Source organism: Cenococcum geophilum, assembly GCF_001692895.1.
Source record: "Cenococcum geophilum 1.58 unplaced genomic scaffold K441scaffold_20, whole genome shotgun sequence".
NCBI classification, from domain to species: domain Eukaryota; kingdom Fungi; phylum Ascomycota; class Dothideomycetes; order Gloniales; family Gloniaceae; genus Cenococcum; species Cenococcum geophilum.
Window position 1 is genome coordinate 2,348,210 of NW_027137578.1, and position 21,378 is coordinate 2,369,587.

The following is a 21,378-nucleotide window of genomic DNA, read 5'->3' on the forward strand; positions in this document are numbered from 1 at the left end:
TAAAGTTTATTAAAGAGTAGTTAAAGGCACTCTAAACGAGTCTTTATTAGGTTAGAAGTAATAACTCTTTAGAATATAGTCTCTTGCCATTTAGATATATAAAGTTAGCGATTTTTATTAGTCTTAAAGTGGGCTCTAGTGAGCTAAAGCATTATATTAAAGCTATAGTTTTTACCCGTAATATAGTCGTAATAGAATATTACTACCCGTCCCTTTAATATAATGGAGAAAGCGTAGTAGTACTAGTAGCATTAAATTCCGACCTTATTGCAGCAGTTATAAAAGACCTATAGTTTTACTCTAAGTATATTATATAATTCTCCTCTAAACTTCTTCTCTTCGTCTAAATATACCTTTATTAGATTCGTAACTTCTTATAATAAAGGCTTACTAGTTGGCTGGAGTAGAGGAGCTAGAGGCAGCGGAGGTAGAAAAAGAGTACCTCTTAGTGGGAGAGCACCTCTAGGTGGGAGAATACCTCTAGGTAGGGAAGTAGTGTTCTAGGGGTTTCGTTCTAAATTAAAGTTGCCTTCTAAAGAATATAGGTTGGTTTTAGGTTTCCGTAGTTAATATATAATCTTAGCTTCTATCTATACTGGTTCTTCTATACTAGTAATAACGGCCTAAATATTACTAGCGATTAGGTTGCCGTTCTTAGTAATATATACCCCGTTCCTACAGAGAAAGTCTTAAAAATCCTAAATAATATTAACATTGCCTAGTGCCCAGGTGTTAGCGGTCCATCCTACGAAATCCTCCCTAAAATATTCCTACAGCTGTAAATCGGTGTAGTATTTACTTCGGTAGAATACAATACAATGTAAGAGAAAGCTATTAACTTGTTTTGCGGTACAAATTATTATATTAAAGGTAAATTCGTCCTAATTTTTATTAATAAGTTTCGCGTACGAAGCTACCCCTAATAGTAAGGAGTCTTCCTAGTTATTTAAAGTAGGCATGGCCATGTTTTTGGAGGGAGGGAGGTGTTATTGGCGTAGGGATTGTCGTTTGGTACGCGTTCGTGACGTGTATTTGCCGCCTAGTATACGTTCGTGGTTTAGTACGCGTTCGTAATAAGAATCTGCGATTATGGGGCTTAGGACCAGTTTTAGCCTTAAATCGCGAAGACTTATAAAGCGTGTTGTTCTGCGTAATAGACGCAAGAATCCGTAATCTTAGAAAGGCTTAGGACTAGTTCTGGCCTTTAGATCCTTAGATTTATGGAAGAGTTCTATTTAAGGTTTAGGACCAGTTCTAACCTTAAAAGATAGCTTCCTTTAGCACGAGTAGCACTAGTACAGTGGCTTATCTCTTCTTAGTGGAATACCTAGCTGCTCTATAGTATAATAGTAAAGTTAATTACTAATTAGTATTAGTTACATAAGGTAATATCACGTAGCTACGGTTCGTAGATAGTATAATAATTGTTCTGTTATTGTTCTTAAAGAAAGGGGTAAGGAACTTAAGGTTCCTCACCACGCTAGTGCCGCGGCGGCACGTAATGGCAACTTGCCGCATATAACGGCAACTTGCTATACGTGACGGCAATATACCTTATATGGTAACTATTTGCCTTTATTCCTAATAGTTATTAAATTAGCTTAGTTAGTATAAAAAGTTAGGTGCGCTAATAATATAGATACTTTAACGCCTTCTTGCTTTTATTAGTAAGTCTCTATAAAGGTAGCGGAAGAGGCTTAAAGAGTAACTTTATAACTTTAGGTATATATATAAAGTAGTTACTAATAGTAACTTTAACAGTTTTTAATAAGATCTTATCTGCTATTATAGTCAGGCTTAGGATATTCCCTTTTAGTATATCTATTATCCTAACTAGTTTTAATTACAGTGCTTTAGCGGTTATTATCGCATCTATTTCTTACTCTACTTCTCTTTTTAGCTGCTTAGTATAGTCCAATTTATTAGTCTATTTGTTATTTCCTAGTAATTAAGGAACTTACTATTATAGTTATAGTACGATTTAGATATATCCTTCTAGTTATATATTTTAAACTATTGCTAATTACGGACCAGTTGGTTTTAAAGATAGTTTTATTACCTTTATATCCCCTTACGGTTTTATAAGATTATATAACCGCGTTATAGGCTATAACTAGGTTACTACTTCTACTAAATTAATGTATACTAATTTTACTTAGTATATATCTTCCTAGGACTCGCTGAGTTCTTCTTTACTTTTAGCGCTATTACTTTTTATAAGCTCTACTAAGGACGCATTTAGTTATGCCTATCGCTGTTATATTAGAATTAATATTTGCATTCTACCTTGGCTAGTCTTTAAGGAACTTAATTTAATTATTACTTAGTAAGTACGGGAGTGGATTTTTCTAGGTGCTTCTATATTCTAGTATAGATTTAGTTATTCTTATTTATATATAGAAACCTATAGCTAACTAGTTCTTAGAGTTTTAGGTATTAGTTAATAAAATAATAAGGGCCTCTATATCTATAGCATGTCTTAGCTTATATTTAGTATATACTAAGGTTTCCTAGTCCTCTATACCTTCCTAGGCCTAGCTTATATTGTTCTTATAAATCGCGTAACGTCTTATAGACTCCTCGAATACATACGCTTTATAGCCACTACCCCCGTCCTATAACAAATTATTTCTATAAATTCTATAATTAATTACTAGTATAAAAATATATATCTATACGCCTATATATTTATATAAAGCTCTATATAAAGCTCTATATAAGGCTCTATATAAGGCTCTATATAAGGCTCTATATAAAGTTCTATATAAGACTCTATATAAGGCTCTATATAAGGCTCTATATAAAGTTCTATATAAGACTCTATATAAAGCTCTATATAAGGCTCTACTTAAAGCTCTACTCAAAGCTCTGCTTAAAGCTCTGCTTAAAGCTCCTCAAAGTCGTCTCCCCCTTCGCTCCTCCGTCGTCGTCGCTAGGACGCCCCTGGCTATATAGCCCCTACGGACACGTCATCAGACGCCAAATACCAGACACACCACAACCTCTACTACAACTAGTCTACAGCCATTACGCTGCAGACGACCTCCGCAACCAGTCTACTGCCATCGCGCTGCAGACGACCTCCACCACAACCTGTCTACTGCCATCGCGCTGCAGACGACCTCCACCACAACCTGTCTACTGCCATCGCGCTGCAGACGACCTCCACCACAACCTGTCTACAGCCATCAAGCTGCAGACGGCCTCTACCACAACCTGTCTACAGCCATCAGGCTGCAGACGACCTCTACCACAACCTGTCTACAGCCATCAAGCTGCAGACGACCTCTACCACAACCTGTCTACAGCCATAGCCATCAAGCTGCAGACGACCTCTACCACAACCTGTCTACAGCCATCGAGCTGCAGACGACCTCCGCAACCTGTCTACAGCCATCGAGCTGCAGACGACCTCTACCACAACCTGTCTACAGCCATCAGGCTGCAGACGACCTCTACTACAACCTGTCTACAGTCATCGAGCTGCAGACGACCTCTACCACAACCGCAACCACTACCGCTACAATATGCCATACAACACCGCACTATAGGCGTACCGTAGATGCGCAGATAGGGTAGCTACAGCAGGGGGGAGAGGGGAGGGGGGCCGGCCCGTGTTACTTTAGCACGTAAAATATAAGGTGTATAGGCGAATTGGTGTTTATACCCTATACAGACAACCTNGTGAAAATTTTCCTATGGGAGTGGGTTTATGTAACGAGGTTCGCCCTTATAAAATACCATTAATAGCCTACTTTTGGGGAGAGTAGCTATTAATTACTAATTCCCTACCCATTTCTTTAGCAAGGAGAAGAGATAGGGTACAGGATAAAAAGTCGCTTTAGGGGTAATTAGTAGCTGCTTCCAAGCTAGCAAGCTATTGTAACGCCTCTTATTCTTAAGTGCAAAACTATTTAATAAAAATCATTCTTTTAGAGCGCTTTTTCTACTCTAGGAACGGCAGAATACGGCAGAAATAGATAAAAGAGCCAGGATTTCCTTAGTTTTCTTAGTGCGAACTGGACCATAGTAAGCAAAATACCAGAACGAAAAAACACCAGTCGCTAGAGCTCCCCTAGCATTTTAAAAANGGGCNAGAGTGTCCACTTAGCTACTAGTACATNTTAAGCTGCCTAGNAAGGATTNATGTATATAGAACTATAGCGCCATAGCCTAGAGGCTGCATGCGCAGTATTGTACATAGTATAATACAACGGATATAAAAAAAATAAAAAATAAATTGTTCTTATAGCGCCCCCTTATAGGATAGCAGTAGTCCGTTATTATTTACTACTAATTATAAACTTGCTTATTCTTAACGCACTAACGTATTATTTAAGAGCTGCGTATACTATATCAGATCTTAGCGAATCCTATTAAGGAATAGTATTAAAGACGTAACGCCTACTAATTTAACTGTCCCTAAATAAAGCCTTTAGAGTTAATTAGTAAGCTTCTCTAGCTTAGGGTCTGTCTTTTAGGTTATATAACGGGCACTTACCAACTTATTTAGTTAAAAAAACTATAGGCGGCTAAAGAGTAGTATCTCTTTAGTTTAATATAACTAGTTACTAATCGCGGAATTATTTAACTAGCTAATAAAGACCTTATTCCTTAGGGTTTATTATTAATAAGCGGTCTACGCCCTTATATAAATTAAGCCTATCTTCTATAGCCCTCCTTAGTAGATAGAAGTTAAAAGACTCTTATCTATCTAGGTTAGCTCCTATCTTAGTTATAGTATATCTTTAATATTTAAATGGGAGTCCTTTTATAAGCCAGTACCCTTATTTATAGTTTTTTAAATTACTAGCCTTAGTAACCTTCTAGGAAATCAGTACAAATTATCTATAATATTCGTGTATATTACTAAGTGGGTTATTCCTATACTATAGAATATAAGCTTTTAGGAATTCTACTATCTTAACTTATTAAAAGTAATTACTTCCTTAGTAGTCTATCCGAAGCTTTTTTATAAGTTCTGTCCATCTGCTAATAATAAACTTAAGTAGGCTTTAGATCTAGGTCCCTATTTAATAGTCGCAATATTCTAAAAGTCCTTAATACTTATTATTATTTATAACACGGTATTAGATACATAGTCGCTTATACTATTTAATAAATTATAATATATTTTATCTCGTAAAGTAAGAAGTCCTTAGAGTCCCTAGAGCTAGTATAGGCTAGGCTATAATATATACCTTATTCTGTTCTATTAGTGGTTTATTATAAAGTAACAGACTTGCAGTTTTTTTCAGAATAGGTAAGTTAACCTCCTAGTTCTTATTCTCTTTTTACTAAAGGTTATTAGTTCTAAACGTTATAGGAGTTAAGTCTAGTACCGTATCCTCTAAGTTAGGAAAACTTTATACGTTAATAGGCTGCCTACTTCCTTCTCCGCTATTATTATAAAATAGGCCTAGCATCTCTAATATTCCCTTTATTAGTCCTATTACTATTACTCTTATAAATTTAAGGGAGGCTTATATAAATGCAAAAAGAATTATATAGACCGTTATAAATATAGTAAATAAAAAATTTAAGACTTCTTTTTACTAGTCCTAATATATTATAACCCTCTCTTTTATCTTTTATCCTACTATACCCCGTATTTATATTCACACTCCTAGTTATTTATTCCATTTACTATAGGTCTTAGATAATAATCTCCAAAAGTGTTATTAACTTATTATAATAATAGTAATGCCTATGTGTACGTCGCTAGTAGTTCTATACTTAATTTCCGCACCTATTAGTAACTTAGCGGCTTTTAATAACAGTAACTTAATAGTTTTTAGTCCTTTTATAGCTGCAGCACGTTCCTATACGTCTTCTGTGCGTAGAGTTATATATAAAGTACCTATAAGGGTACTTTTAATCCCTTACTCGGCTATATCCCGGGAGCTCTTAGGGGCTGCTAAGGCTAGCCTTCAGCTAGGCCTTAGCCACCCCTTATAAGCTCCTTGGGCTTATAGCCTTCTTCCTCCCCTATTAGTTTAAATGTAAGGCATATTACTAGGGTGTATGGTAGGGAGTAGGCAAGCCGAGCATGAGTTATAAGGAGAGTCGATAGAAGAGGACGATATGGTAATAAGGGTAGGTAATAGCCTCGTACGGAGACGAACTAATAGGGGAGGAAGAAGGCTGTAAGCCTAAGGAGCTTATAAGGGGTGGCTAAGGCCTAGCCGAAGGCTAGCCTTGGTAGCCCCTAAGAGCTCCTAGAATGTAGCCGAGTAAGGGACTAAAAGTACCCTTATAGTACCCGACTTCTAATCTAAAGAGCTTACCGTTATCTTTATATAGAATGCTATAAAGTATATAGGAGGGAAGGTCTCTCTCTAGCTAAGAAGTCACGGTACTATTAGTCTATTAGTTAGTTGTAGTTAGTTAGTAAAAATTAGTAAAAAAGCCATTAATAAGAAAAGAAGAAAAAAGTGTATTATGTATCCCGAACTACCTATCCGTTAAGCCTATTTAAGTTAAGGGCCGCGGGCCAATCTATATATCTACGGAAGGCCTATACTCTCCTAAAACTATACCTAAACTAGATATTAAATCTAGTGGGCTAATTTACCCCACTATAGTATTCTAACTATAGTAACGGCTATAGTAGGTATATGTCTCGTTATTACTATAAAAAAGAGTGTGTTCTTTATTATTCTAGTAGACACCCTTATTATTAAGCTTATTAAGACATACTAAGTTAGTATCCCTTAACATGGCTATTTAGGTCCTTAGGTTATCTATTACGGACGCTTTAAGTACAATATTATAACTACTTAGAGAGGAGTTAGAAGAAGCTAGTTAGTTAATTTAGGTATAGTCTAGAATAGAGCTGATAGAGCTATATAATAAGGAATAGTAGCTAAGGTTATATAACGTTATACGAAGGGAACGTATATATAATATGTATAATATATACCTTACGTATAAAGGGGATTTCTTAGGAGTATGGTTGTGTATTTAAAGGACTATAGTTCCTACCTAGATAGTTCTCTCCTTTGTAGTAAATCTTAGAATATAATTAGAGTTAATCTATTAGGTAATTACTCTACCAGTTATATTTACGTTGTTAACTATTCTATACCTATATACCTAGCCTATTAATAAGTCTACCGTAGTTCCTGCTATAAGGCTTCGTTATATATTTACTACTAAGGTTATAGTAAAAGAAGTCGAATAATATACCGCTAAAAGTATTAGCTATAACGCCGTTAACGGCAGCAACTATATTAAGATTAGGTAATAACACTAGTATAGTAGAAGACACTAACTCTTAGCTAGTTACCGTTAGATAGTTATAAGAAATAGTTAATCGATTAATAGATAATAATAAGATACTTAAAGAAAGGATTAGTGGGATTAGAGTAGCTAAGGTTAAGTTACCCTTAATTAAGCGATTCTTAGGGGAGAAGTTAAAGCTTAAGGGATTCCTTATGTAAATGCACTTTAAGGTTATATAAGAGGGAGTTAAACTAGGAACGCCTATAGATTAAGTTACTTACGTAGAATTATTCTTAACGGGAAGGGCACTTAAGTAGTTTAAACTTTACCTTACGGAAATGTAAGAATATGGTATAATAACTACTAACTAGGAGGTCTAGTATATGTTCTTAAGTTAAAATAGGTTTATAGAATAGTTAACGCAAATATTTAGAGACCTAGAGGTAACTATAATAGTAGAAAGAAAGCTTTAAAACCTAGTATAGAGAACTTTAGCAATTAAGTATATAATATAGTTTTAATCGTTGGTAATATAGGTTAAATAGAATAATAAGGCACTTATAGTATAGTGTAAACAGGGACTTAAGGCAAAAGTCTAGGACGTAATTATTCTAATAGAAGATGTAAATACTCTTAGGGATTTAATTAATTAAGTAATTAAGATTAATAATAGGATTTACTAAAGAGAGTAGACTAAGAAGGGTTAGAATAGAGTTTTATAGTTATATAAGGCGCAGAGCACGTAATAATAAAGTTAAAGTTAAAAATTATAATATAGCGCAGAGCTAATAGATCTAAGTAGTACTAAAGAATTTAAGAAATAGAATAAGAAATTATAGAAACCTAGAGAATAAAGATTAAGTAATTAAAGGTCTAAGGAGCAGAGGCTAAACTAGGGATCTTAATAATAGAAGATATTTAGGCGGACTTTATAATAAGAAAGATGGTTTAAAGAAAGAGCTTATATAAATTACGGAAAATAGAGTTACTACATTAAAGACTGTAGAAGTAGTTAGAATTACTACGCAGTAAAAGGAATAAGACTAGTAGACGATATATATATATAGAGGGACGATAATATGCTATAAGGAACAAAAGAATATTTAATTAAAAGCTTTGCGTTTTATTATAATAATATATACCAAATTTATAAGGACGCTAAGTATAGCGTAAGCTATTAGCTATAAGAGCTATACTTAGTAAAATATAGAGGAACTAACGAACTAGTTTATAGATTAGATATTAAGGATAATGAATTTAATATAGGTGAAACATTCTATAATAATAAGGTAATAAAAGTAGCTTACTAGGAGTATATAGACCTTAGAGATATTATATAAGAGGTAGAGGATAATTCCACTATAGAATAGGGAATATTAGTAGGGATTAAGACCCCGCTAGATATAATATCTATCGCTTTACAAGACGTAAGAGAAGTAGGATAGTAAACTACTTTAGCACTTAATAAAGGCAAAAGGCCAAAGACTTAAGATTCTTAAGATAAGATATAAGATAACTAAGATTCTTAAGATAAGATAAGGTAAGCTTAAGGACCTATAACGGACGATAACTAATAGAGTAGAGTAATGGCTTAGTTTAGTAATATATAAATAAGCTTAGGATGAAGTTTCCTAAAGGTATAAAACTCTTAAGACGAGATAAGTAAGATTTAAGACTCTTAAGATGAGATAAGAGTACTAGTAAAGCCTAATTAGACTAAGGCTAGAGTAAAGCTTAAGAAAGAAGTAAGCTTAGGATTAAGAATCCTATAGAACTAAGATTTCTAAAAATAAATAAGGACTACTAAAGAAATTGCAAATAGAATTTAGTAAAAGGATTAAAATGTTAACATTAAGATTAAGAAGTAGGAAGACTTTAAGGATCTATTAGTAAGATATAAACTAAAAGAAACTATAGAAGAATTTAGATAAAGAATTATTATATAGTAAGAACAAAAACTAAATAAGAGATTTAGTATATTGGGATATATAAGGGATAAAGCACCTATATAAAGAATTACTAATAGACCTAGGGTAGGTATATTAAGAGCTAAGTAGCTTACCGAACTGGAAAACGAAGAGGATTTAGGAACCCCTATTAGGTTTAAAGAACGATATATAAAAGGCTATTATAATATAGTAATAAGAAGATACTTCCTTATGGATAAGCTATATATACTCTAACAGCTATACTAAAAGTGGTATAGGCAACGATATAATAATAAGTGGGAAGATTTCTATATATAGTTAGATAAAAAAGTTATCTAAGACTACCTAATTATAGAGAAGGCTATAACTTATATTAAAGGAGCCTTAATTATAATATTAAAGGATCTAGAGGAATAATTAGAGGACTAAAAAAGTAAGAGGTGTATTTTAGTACCTATAAATAAAGTTATAACGTTTAGATTAAGATAGTAAAGGTTTAAACTTAAAGATAAAGATAAGTTAAGAGTTAACCTAAAGTACCTAGCATATTATACGCTATTATAGATTATATGCGTAGATAATATATGCGAGATATATAAAAACCTAAAAAAAAAGAATTAGAAATACCCTATAAGGATATATTAGGCGTTAGATAAGCGATAGTATAGGAATGCTAAGTATATATATGGCTGGCATCTAATAGAAGTTTTAAAAGTTAGGAGACTTAATACTTTAATTAGGAAGATTCCTTACGGAAGAATGCTTAGATGGATAATAGTAGTGGGAATGCCTAGAGAATACGTATCTATAGTATATTAAAGATAAAAAGCAAACTAGATATTGGCTAAAAAATAAGCTAAGTATAATAGGATTAAGCAGCTAATAGTTAGGAAAAGTAGAGGGAGCTAGTAATAGAGCCTTAAACCCTTAAAATAATTTAAAAACAATATCTAAATTTATAAGTTAATTGGTAAAATTAATAGTTTAAAGCGCTAATAGATAGTGGAGTAATATAAAACTATATTTTACTAATAGTAGTTAAGAGAATGGGATTACCTTATAAATAGAAGGAATAATTTTACCTATTAGTTATAATTTTAGGAGATCTAATAGCCTATAGAGGAGGGATTATTAATCTTAAAATAGGACCTATTATAGTAACTATTAAAGGAAAACAAATTAAGATATTTTTTAATATCCTACTATTAGGACGAGATAAGGCAGTGCTAAGAATACCTTAGTTATAGGAATATAACCTAAGGATTAATTGGATTATAGGGTAGGTTAATATTAGGGATACTTAACGCTGTAAGATACAATAATAGATTAAGTTAGTATAGTACTAAGTTAAAGTAATATATAAAGAGACTAAGTAAGGCTTCAGTTATATACTAAAAAGATACTATAAGTATGGCAAAAAACTATAGTTACTAGAAAGTAAGAAGTTAGCAGATTATATAATATGGGACTATAAGATAGAGTTAAAACTAGGAATAAATTTAAGGTTCTTTCTAACCTATAAGCTTACTTAAGAGGAGGCAAGCGCACTTAAAGAGTTTGTTTAAGAAAACTTATAAAAAGGATATATTAGACTATTATAGTTATTAGTAGGTTATCTAGTATTATTTATACTAAAGAAGAATAGAAAACTTAGGTTATGCATTAACTATAAATAGTTAAATAGCATTACTTAAAAGGATAGGTATCCTTTACCCTTAATTAGCGAAATTTAGGATTAGATAGGTAATGTGTAAATCTTTATAAAGATAGATTTAAGATGGGCATACCACTAGATTAGAATTAAGGAAGGTAATAAATAAAAGGCAGCTTTTAGATTAAGAGAGGGACTATATAAACTATTAGCCATATAATTTGGATTAACAAATGCACCCGTAATATTTTAGAAATAAATTAATAGTATATTAGGAGAATACCTTAATAAGTTTATTATAATATATCTTAACAATATTATTATCTACTTAATAACTAAGGAAGAGTATAGAGAACATGTTAAATAGGTTTTAAAAAGACTATAGGAAGAATAGATGCTAATAGTAATTAAAAAATGCAAGTTCTTTATAAGGAAGACTAATTTTATTAGATTTATTATTAAACTAGGTTATATTAGTATAGACCTAAAGAAGATTAAAGCTATAGTGAATTAGTAAGAACTAGAGAATATAATATAGTTAAGGTTATTTTTAGGGTTTTGTAACTACTATAGGAGGTTTATAATATAGTGGTTAAAGAATATTAAACTATTACCAGACTTATAAAGAAAGAGGAATTATAGGCATAGGGAGATAAATAAAAGAAGTTATTTAAGGAACTTAAGGAGTTGTTTACCTAAGAGCTAATCCTTAAAATCTATTAACTAGGACTAGACACGGTTATGGAAATAAATGCATTAAACTATATATTAGGAGTATACTTACTATAGAAGTATAAGGACGTATAACACCTAATAGTATACTATAGTAAAAAGATAACACTACTAGAATTAAACTATAACGTCTATAATAAGGAGTTATTAGGTATAGTTATAGTACTTAAGAAATAAAGAGCATTCTTATAAGGCATAGAAAAACTATTTATAGTTAAAACGGATTATAAAAACCTAATAGGGTTCCTAATAATAAAAGAACTTAACTAGAGATAAGTTAGATAGGTAGAGATGCTTATAAAATACTATTTTAAGATTTAGTATACTAAAGGAACTAAGAATATAAGGGTAGATATACTTAGTAAAAAGGCTAAACTATAAAATAATAAGAAACTATTAGGAGCAATACTACGTAAAGATAAGGACGGATTAATTAAATATAACTACCCTAAGCTAGTAGCAACTTAAGAGGATAATAAACTAGGAAGAGTCTATAAGACACTAGAAAGCTTTTAGGTATAAAGAATCTTTAAAGTATAGCTAGAAGAACAGTTAAAATATCTAGGGGGAAGAAATATTATATAAGTATAGAGAGGCGAAGTATATCCTAAAAAGTATAGCAGAGTATTTTATAGAAGATTTCTATAAGGGAATAACTTAAGGATATAATGGAGTAATAGGACTAGTATTAAGACTTTAAGAAGAATATATTATTAACGGAATCTAGAATATTATAAGAAAAGTAATAAAAGAGTATCTAGATTGCTAAAGGAATAAACTAATAAGGTATAAGCTATATAGAGGACTATAACCTATTAAAATACTAGAGAGACTATAGGAGGTTATATTATAGGACTATATTATTAAGTTATTAAAGTTAAGAGATTCTATTACTAGATAAGATTATAACGCGATCTTAGTAATAGTAGATAAGTTAACTAAATAGGGCTACTTTATAGCATATATAGAAGAAATCTTAGTAGAGGATATCGCTAAAATCTATATTAAAGAAGTGTTTATAAAATATAGAGTACTAAGTAAAAATTATATTAGATAGAAATCTAAGATTTATAGTAATATTTTAGGAGGTATTTTTAGCGGAGTAAGGAGTTTAGGTAGTAACTTCCACTATATATTATCTGCAGATAGACAGTTAAATAGAAAGATTAAATTAGACGCTAGAGCAGTATCTAAGATATTATATTAATTATGTATAGAATAATTGGGTATTGCTATTACTAGTTATATAGTTTATATATAATATAATACTATAGGAAGGAATAGGCATATTACTATTTAAGGCAAATTATAGATATAAGCTAAGAATATTATTATTACTATAGTAAGTAAAGAAAATAAGTAGTATAGCTAAAGAAAGAATAAAGATATTAATAAACCTTTATGCAGATCTTATAAAATTAGTAAAGAAAGTATAAGAAAGGATAAAAAAGTACTATAATACTAAGAGATCTAAGGGACTAGATCTTAAGGAGGGAGATAAAGTATGGCTACTATATAAAAATTTTAAAAGTTAATAACTAAGTAAGAAGTTNGACTANNTTAGACTANNACCTTTTAAAATTANNTAAAGGATTTTACNNGTTANNTTTAAGTTAAACCTACTAGCTAAGATAAAGATCTACCCTATATAGTATATTATAATACTAGAGCTAGTATATAGAAATATTAAACTACTAGTTTATAAAGCAGACATATATAGAGGATAAGAAGAAGATAAATAGTAAGTTTTAAAGATCGTTAGTTATAAGGATATTAACGATAAAATATAGTATAAGGTTAAGTAAATAGGCTATAATAAGACTACCTAGGAACTACTAGAGAATTTAAAGAATGCTATAAGAAAGGTATAGGAGTATTGGAGGAGATTAGGTTAGGTAGTATTAATAAAGAAGGATTACTAAAAAATAAATTACCTAAGGGGGACCTAAGAAGAGCAGTTGCTAAACTACTTAGATCTATTTCCTTCTTAGTTAGAAAAAAACCTATTCTTTTATTGCTAAGTTCCTATAAACCCTATTTTATAAGTTTCTACTCCTTAAAACGAACCTTTTTATAAACCTTCTTAAGATAAAGTAACTAAGTAAATGCCGCGATATAGGCTTTAAAAGCCTTTTGCTCTATATTACAGGAACATTCTAATTTAGTAAAGGCTTAAGACAGTTTACTATCTAGCTGTATAATAGTAGATTAAATATAAGACCCTAAGATAAATTAATTAAGGAACTAGATAACTATTAAGAGCAATAAGTTACGTATATTTAGTATTAGAGATAGAGTAAATATTATAGGACAAATGAATATTTACTTTAGTGCACTCTAAGTAAGAGGATAATTATTACGAAAATAGGTTCGCTAATATAATATAAACTAACCCTTCTTTTAAATAGCGAGAATATAGAGATAGTATAATCTTACTAAGAGATAATATCGTAGCAATAGTGCGAGCACGACGTTGCGCCTACGAAGAGGAAGGAGCCTTAGGTATAATAAGCAATAATATTAACTAAATTAATTAGACGGATATTATACCTCTAGTAAATAACTTAGAGATATTTAGGATCTTTAAGGATAAAGATAAAGAGGGGGGAGATGGTATTATAGACGCTTTAAGTACAATATTATAACTACTTAGAGAGGAGTCGAAAGAAGCTAGTTAATTAATTTAGATGGTTTAGAATAGAGCTAATAAAGCTATATAATAAGGAATAGTAGCTAAGGTTATATAATGTTATACGTAGTATACGCAGTATATAAAGGGAATGTATATATAATATGTATAATATATACCTTACGTATAAAGGGGATTTTTTAGGAGTACGGTTATATATTTAAAGGACCATAGTCCCTACCTAAATAGTTCTCTCCTTTATAGTAAATCTTAGAATATAATTGGAGTTAATCTGTTAGGCAACTACTCTACTAGTTATATTTACGTTGTTAACTATTCCATACCTATATACCTAGCCTATTAATAAGTCCACCGTAGTTCATGCTATAAGGCTTTATTATATTATCGATAAGAATTAACTAATTAGAAAAGCTGGGTTAATATAAATATCTAATTAAATCTAGTTGTTAATATAAGCGAACTTAGCAAAGGACCCTGCCGTGTTAAGGGATAAAAGCCTAGTATAAAGACTACTCCTAAAAGCTATATCTGTCTCTTCCCTTTAGGGTAGTTAATTATAACTATAGCTATGCTATAGCTTACGATTTCTTTTATATATGATCCTATATAGACGCGTTCTAATATAGGCTTAATATTACTAATAAATCTGGCTCTATTGTTAAAGACGCATAGGCTAGTTCCTAAGTTAAGAATAATACTATTATAAAGCTTATAATTAGAAGATATATTATAGGCTTCTATATAATAAACTGCAAAGTTTCCATATGGCTTTTAAGAGCTCTACTAATTGCTATCCTTTAGCTTTTTATTAGCTTAATCGTCCTTTTTATTAGCTTAATTATTCTTTTTAATTTGCTTAATACAAGCCTTGATTATAGGCATCATATTAGCAATTTTCTTATCCACCTTCTTTTAAATTTTATTACTTAGTTTAAACTAAGATAGGTAAGAAATTAACTCTATAATATACTAGTACTTATTATAGTAGTATTATTTTCCATAAAGGCACTCTAGTAATAGTCGCCTTTCCTTCTTCTACTTATCTATTAATAATTAAGGCTTTAATTTAGGCTTTAAATTCGGCAACTTATTCTTAAAGGTAACTCTAAAGGATTCTTATAAGGTTTTACCCTTCTAGGCGAGCTCTATATAATAGTGGTTTTAGTATATTTTAACCAGTTTAAAGAAGGTAGAAAGCGTTTTCTTTTTTTATTTAAGCCTTTTAAGCTAATTTTTCTAATTTTCTAACTAGCTTAGTATAATAGATTTAACTATATATATAAAGTCTTTTACTAAATAATTACTATTCACCTTAGGTAGATTTAGCTCCTTACACTTAATATATGCCATCTCTTACTCCTATAACTAGACCTTAAAGTTCTAGTTCTAAGGCGCTTTTTTAAGCCTTATATACTAGGTAGCTAGTTAAAGCTTTTAAGCACTATTAGTTAGAGTAATTCTCTACTTAAGAGACACTAAGATGTTATAGGTAGTTGTATATTTAAACGTATAGATAAGGTAGGTATATAAGATAGAGCTTAGGATATAGCTGCGCAATGTATTAAGAGCTAACAGCTATTTTCTGTATAGCTTTATATTATCTCTATAGTCGGCTTTAAGTATATAAAGCTCCTCCTTCTTCTTATCTAGTTCTGCGAGCTTTATCTTCCCCTAGCTATTAGCATCCTTAAGTAAAGCTTAAATAGGTTCTTTAAGCTATGGCAGATTAGTCTTAGGTGTTAATAAGTTAATATACTTTTAAAGACGATTGTTATTCGCTTTCAACTTAATAACCTTAATCCATTTATCCCAATTATTTAGGCTTATAAGGATAACGGATAATATAATAATAGGAGGTGTTTCTTATTAAGAAGTTATTGTGGGTATTTATAATTAAGATAATAATGGAAATTAATGGGAATAAAGGCTTTAGAATTAAAGATAATACAGTAAACGGACAATTAAGAATAAGAACTCTGCCTATTAAAGAGGGCTCTAGAAGCTCTTTATATATATTAGGTAGGTCTAGGCAACTAAGTCAAAACTAGGTAATAGAAATAGGCAATGAGACATTCGATAAGACATTTAGTCATAAGTTAAGAGACAACTGAGACATAGTTCGTATAGACGATCTAGGTCTTCAGACAGTAGTACGATGGTGGTAAGGAACTCCGATTCAGGTCGACATAGGACAAGACAGGTGCCACTGCCCTCCACTTTGCAGCACCAGGCGCTAGAAAGGGCCTTGCTAGCGAATTGATACAGGCAGGCGCTGACAAAGATATCGTTGATCATTACAATCGTTCACCGCTTTTCATGGCTATCCAAGGAAATCATGACAGCCTTGTCGAACCGCTGCTAGATAATAGAGCCCGGGTAGTGCTTTTGGACCCCCCGCTACGGTTTAAAGAGATGCAAGCCGGCATACACTTACCCAAACGGGAGGCAAAGAAAAGGAGGAAACCCTGATGGAAGTGCTCTCCCCCGCACAAACCCGTTGAGATTCTCCGTCGCTACAAGTTAGCTCTTGCCGCCATCCACTAACTCCTGCTCCGTCTAAGGCGCGCTTGGGCGTTAGACCTTTACTCCAGCGCACATCTTCTCGACTTAAGTACATGCTTTGCAATCTCTTTAGCCGGAGAACGTACTAATACTCAAAGATAGAGAGGATTACACACCTAACTAGCGATGTATTAAAAGTGCGCCCGACATCTAGAAAAAGGAAGCATTGTCCAAGCAGTGGTTCTAGCAGATGTTGAGGTTATTGGATTGAGAGGGCGTGAGGTCAGATTGTGGTGCAAAACTTTGTGACCGAGCTGTCAGAATCAGGAGTGTCTTAGTAGTTACAGCAGTGCCAAAATGTATGCAAACACTACTGAATTTATACTCTGCATCTGCTTCTTTTTCCTCTACTTCCTGACTGTCGACATCAGCTCCAGTCTCCCATTATGCCGAGGACTAAGAAATGATTGGGTTGCGGTGATGAAACAGGAGAAAATATAACTTCTAACTTACAATAGCAGACTTTTAAGAATGAATTTTCCGGCAAATTATCGTTCATCTACAGCATCACAGAGCAGATATTTCTTGCCGTTAGAAACAGGGGCAAAGCGTGTTGTACCGAAAAACGAAGAGCTTGTTCGGCGATAATCTGCCTCTCCGCGGGTTATTGCTTGTGGAGGTCAAGCCGCTCCTTATCAGGCCTGAAATTTCGATCAACTGAGCTATTGGAAGACTTGGTCAAATAACGCTGTTTAATCAATTGGGTTCTGGCCATCTATCACATGGAGCATAATGCTAGCAATTAGATGATCCAAACCGAATAGTTCACACCTATAGCAAGCCCTACTGGCATACCTTCACCAATATAATGCAAAGATCCCATCACCGTTTCCTTGGATTCCCCACCGAGGCAGGCGCAGGGTTGTATCTAGCTGAGAAACTACTCTAGCCGATACAGCACCCACCAACAACTTGCACCCAACCACGTATTCTTCTTCTCTTGGCAATGCATTTGTATTCAGAAATGCGTTTCTACCAAAGCATAAGCGCAATGCTCTACTCAGAGTGCTTCAGGCCCCCGCTTCTCTTATTTTGTCTCCATTGTCCTCCGAACCGGATGCTTTCACAGACCTGGGCCGACGCCAGACTTTCGGAATATCGAGGTTGTGAACGTCTCTTAAGTGTTGTGAGAGATGGTCCTTCCGACTGAAACCATTATCTCCCTTACGATTACACCTTTTCATTACGCAAGGAAATAGCTTCTGGGTGCTATGCACCGTCTGTAGATGCCTTTCAAGGTCGGTAGAGCGATGGAAGCCCAGGCATGGGCAATCCTGAAATTTGCATTTGTATCTTCTCCTAAGGGCGGTGAGCAAGAAAGGTATTGGCAAGGCTGGTATCCACCATACTCTTTACTGCTTGGTCTTGCCGCCGGCCTGTTATAACCTTTATAGCCTTCGAGATGCCGCACAGACTTGGGCTTCCTCAGTTGTTCACCAGAAGGTGGTGTAGATGATCCATTCTCACTGGGAGTAGTATTTCCAGCGCCGGCGGCCTCTGTGCTAGTTGCGAGTGAAGGCTCAGGGCGTTGTAGGTTAGGATAGGTTGGTAAGTTGCTAGTGGGGTTTTTGTCTTGCTGTTGATGTGAGGTTTTAAGTGGATTAGGTAAAGTTCTCTTGTCTTCTTCCTTCGGAGAATTGTTAGCAGAGTGAAAGGCTTAGGGAAAGGGGCAACAGACTGGCTGAAGCAGGCCCTGAATCATCATATTGGAGATGACGAGATGGACTTAGCCGAGAGAGGGAGACTCTGGATGGGTGGGGTCCAATACGGACAAGGGTCAAGGATGCTGGGTTGAAGCTTCGTTTCGCGCGTGCGGCGGAACGGGGCGGGGGGGCCGTTACGGAAATGGCTGCGGTAGCTGCGGTGGCTTGGCAACATCTTCAACCTTGCAAACACAATACTAGCCACAATAATACGCACACACCAAGAACAATGATACAGTTATACAACCGCAGATACCACGGCTTTGAATGTGCCAACCCCCCGCCTACCCTCCTCTGCCTTCGGTGATGCTCCCCTTTCCAGTCCCCTCGCCCTCAAACCGCTCAGCCTCATCCTCTTCCAGCAAAAAGCGAATGGGAGAGCAGCGACGCTGCATCAAGCGCCTCCTCTGCCTCCGACTTCTCCAAGACAGTGAAGCGTCAAGTAATCCATACCGATAATGTGACCACCTGCTGGCGCTGCGGCGCAAGTCCTACTAACATCTGTCATGTCATTGGGAGGAAGGATCGCTCGGTACATCCTTACCCCAAATACTTTGCTGATCGCTGTATGCTGACACTTTCCTCCTCTAGTTCCCAGATCTCATAATCTTCACGCATCTTAGCGATGCCGATAATGACATTCCTCTCTACCCGACCTGTCACCGCAACTTCAACGACATCAATCGCCCTGACCTCTTCTTTATCCCCTCCGACCTGCAATACTTCATTGATTTCGAGAGAGCCGACTACGCACGCCGCATCACGCGCACCTACCCGACGCCGCAGATGTACCTCGGCCATTAAATACGGACAAATGCAAGTGGGTGCAGATGCGCATGGCGGACTATACAAGCGATATACCCTGTTTGACTATCTTCCAAATTCAACGGGGAAAATGCATGGATACCCGGACCCGGTCCTTTTACGGAGCCGGAGTCGTGGCACGGTGCTCCCATGGCCGCACTGTGGCGCGTTCAACATTCTGGGCAATCCGCTAGTGATGCTTCCGAACCAGCTGAAGAAAGATTTGAGGGAGCTGCAGGGCTTGTATTAGAAACGGATTACGGCTGATGACCTGGATGAGCCAGGTGATGCAGAGGTTGGGGATAATACGGAGCGCAGCAATGAGTTGGAAGGCTCGCCTGGCGAGGACGCGCCGAATTCACAAACCCTAGGTGGATCGGCTCCGAACCGGGCTGAGAGTAGTGGTATGCCCGGCACAGCGAGCAGTGATGCGCCGAATCCCGGTGGTGGTTACATCCTTATTCGAAATGCGAGAGCTAGCAGCGCAGTTGACAGCGCCGTCGAGGTCTCATCAGACACTTCTCAGCAGTCTCAAAAGACTACGCAATTTGCCAGAAATGCTAGGCAGCGACGAAAATTGTATTTGGGATCGCAGTCTGCCTTTCAGCTTCCGAAGAATCGCCCTCAAGCACTATTTGATCCAACGCAGCAGGGTCTCTGGAAATGGAGCAGCGAGGACAAGGCCTTTTGATTATCGAGGGTGAATAGCCTGGTGAATTAATGGAGAGATAGGGTAAATCAATATTAATTTATTTGATCCTCCTGATGTCTTGAGTCTGGTTATTGTACGTATGCCACAGACGGGTCGAAATCGAACCCACATTGACTGCGGGTCTATATGATACAGACAAACGTAGCCACTCGAAGTAGTCCTGCGCAGGTGGAAGCTTGAGATGTCTTCCTTGATTCCCAGAAGTGAACTCTGAGGGAGCCAAACGGGCACAAGGGAAAGAAAGGTGAAGCTACGTGATCCTTTACCATTGTCCCGACTTATCCACAACTGGAAATACAAATACATAATTTGGCTCAAGTACTTCACCGATAATACATCATGAAACAGTTGCTTGTTTTATTGGTCCGTTTGTTGATTGACCCGAGGTACGAGTGGTCTATTACTTTCAGGTGTATGGGTGTCCAAATTTTCAAACCCTCGCCAAGCCAGCCTTTGATTGGTTAGAAAAAAAACTTGCGCGCGGTAAGTTATGGCAGAATCCACGTGACGAACATCAAAATATTATAAACATCAAAATATCCTAGTATTACGCCTTCCTTTTTATTGACACCTCTATTAATACTACAATATATATTATAAATATGGCAGATCCTACTGTAATTAAGTGCAGCAAGTGCCATATCTATAAGCCCCGCCTTAACTTTATTAAAGACGGCCCTTTAAATAAGATTTTAAAGCTATGCCAGTTATATCAGTCAAAGGCGCGTCTTCCCTATATATTACTTCTACTTTTACTTACTTTTCTAGGCCTCTAAATATAATTTAAATAAGCGGAGAGCTCTTATAGAGTTAGGTTCTACTACTAGGAATCGTCCTACAAGGCGCCAGCAAACTGCACCACCTAAAAACGATACCGAGAACGCCTTCCTGCCTCGCGGCCAGAACAGTTAAGATACCCCTAAAATAGCTTAACGGCGAAAGATAATTAGGGCAATACAACGGGAGTACTGTATTCTTAATTAACGGGGTAAAGCTCACTTGCCTACTCCTCCGCTATATACCACAGATGAAGCTCTATATAGTAGAAGAGGCACTCCAGATAGCCTAAATGCGTCCTCGCCGGAACTAGCTCCTATGCCTACTCTACCGCCAATACCTACCCTACTACCAATACCACCTTCCTTACGGCAAGCTCCCTCGCGGTAAGCTCTAACTACAGCTACACCATTACCCGTTTCGGCTGTCGATTAGGAGCGAATTAAGAAGTTTAGGAGTATACTATAGGCTAAATATATAGAGACGTGCAGTTATTATAAGGAGCGGTGGTTCCAAATAGGCCTAGCTATAGAGGGTAACAATATAGGTGTATATAAAGCCTGCATTAAGGACGCCGATAGCCTTAAAAATCTAACCCTTTCTTCCCTATTTAGTAAAAGCAACGGGCTTAATCC

General features: G+C 35.0%; 2 protein-coding genes across 2 annotated transcripts; one reads left to right on the forward strand and one right to left on the reverse strand.

Annotated features, from left to right (window-relative positions):
• Nucleotides 1-17,410: 17,410 nt before the first annotated feature.
• Nucleotides 17,411-18,552, reverse strand: K441DRAFT_110656 (uncharacterized protein). The gene is made up of 3 exons (XM_067639954.1): nt 18,426-18,552; nt 18,097-18,374; nt 17,411-18,040 (listed from the first exon to the last, which is right to left on the reverse strand). The coding sequence occupies exons 1-3, from the start codon at nt 18,450-18,452 to the stop codon at nt 17,758-17,760; spliced, it is 588 nt and encodes a 195-aa protein (XP_067504285.1). The 5' UTR covers nt 18,453-18,552; the 3' UTR covers nt 17,411-17,757.
• A 335-nt stretch (nt 18,553-18,887) lies between these two features.
• Nucleotides 18,888-19,725, forward strand: K441DRAFT_110680 (uncharacterized protein). The gene is made up of 2 exons (XM_067639955.1): nt 18,888-18,982; nt 19,042-19,725. Exon 2 carries the CDS (start codon nt 19,076-19,078, stop codon nt 19,502-19,504), a length of 429 nt encoding a protein of 142 aa, XP_067504286.1. The 5' UTR covers nt 18,888-18,982; nt 19,042-19,075; the 3' UTR covers nt 19,505-19,725.
• The last annotated feature ends 1,653 nt before the right edge of the window (nt 19,726-21,378 follow it).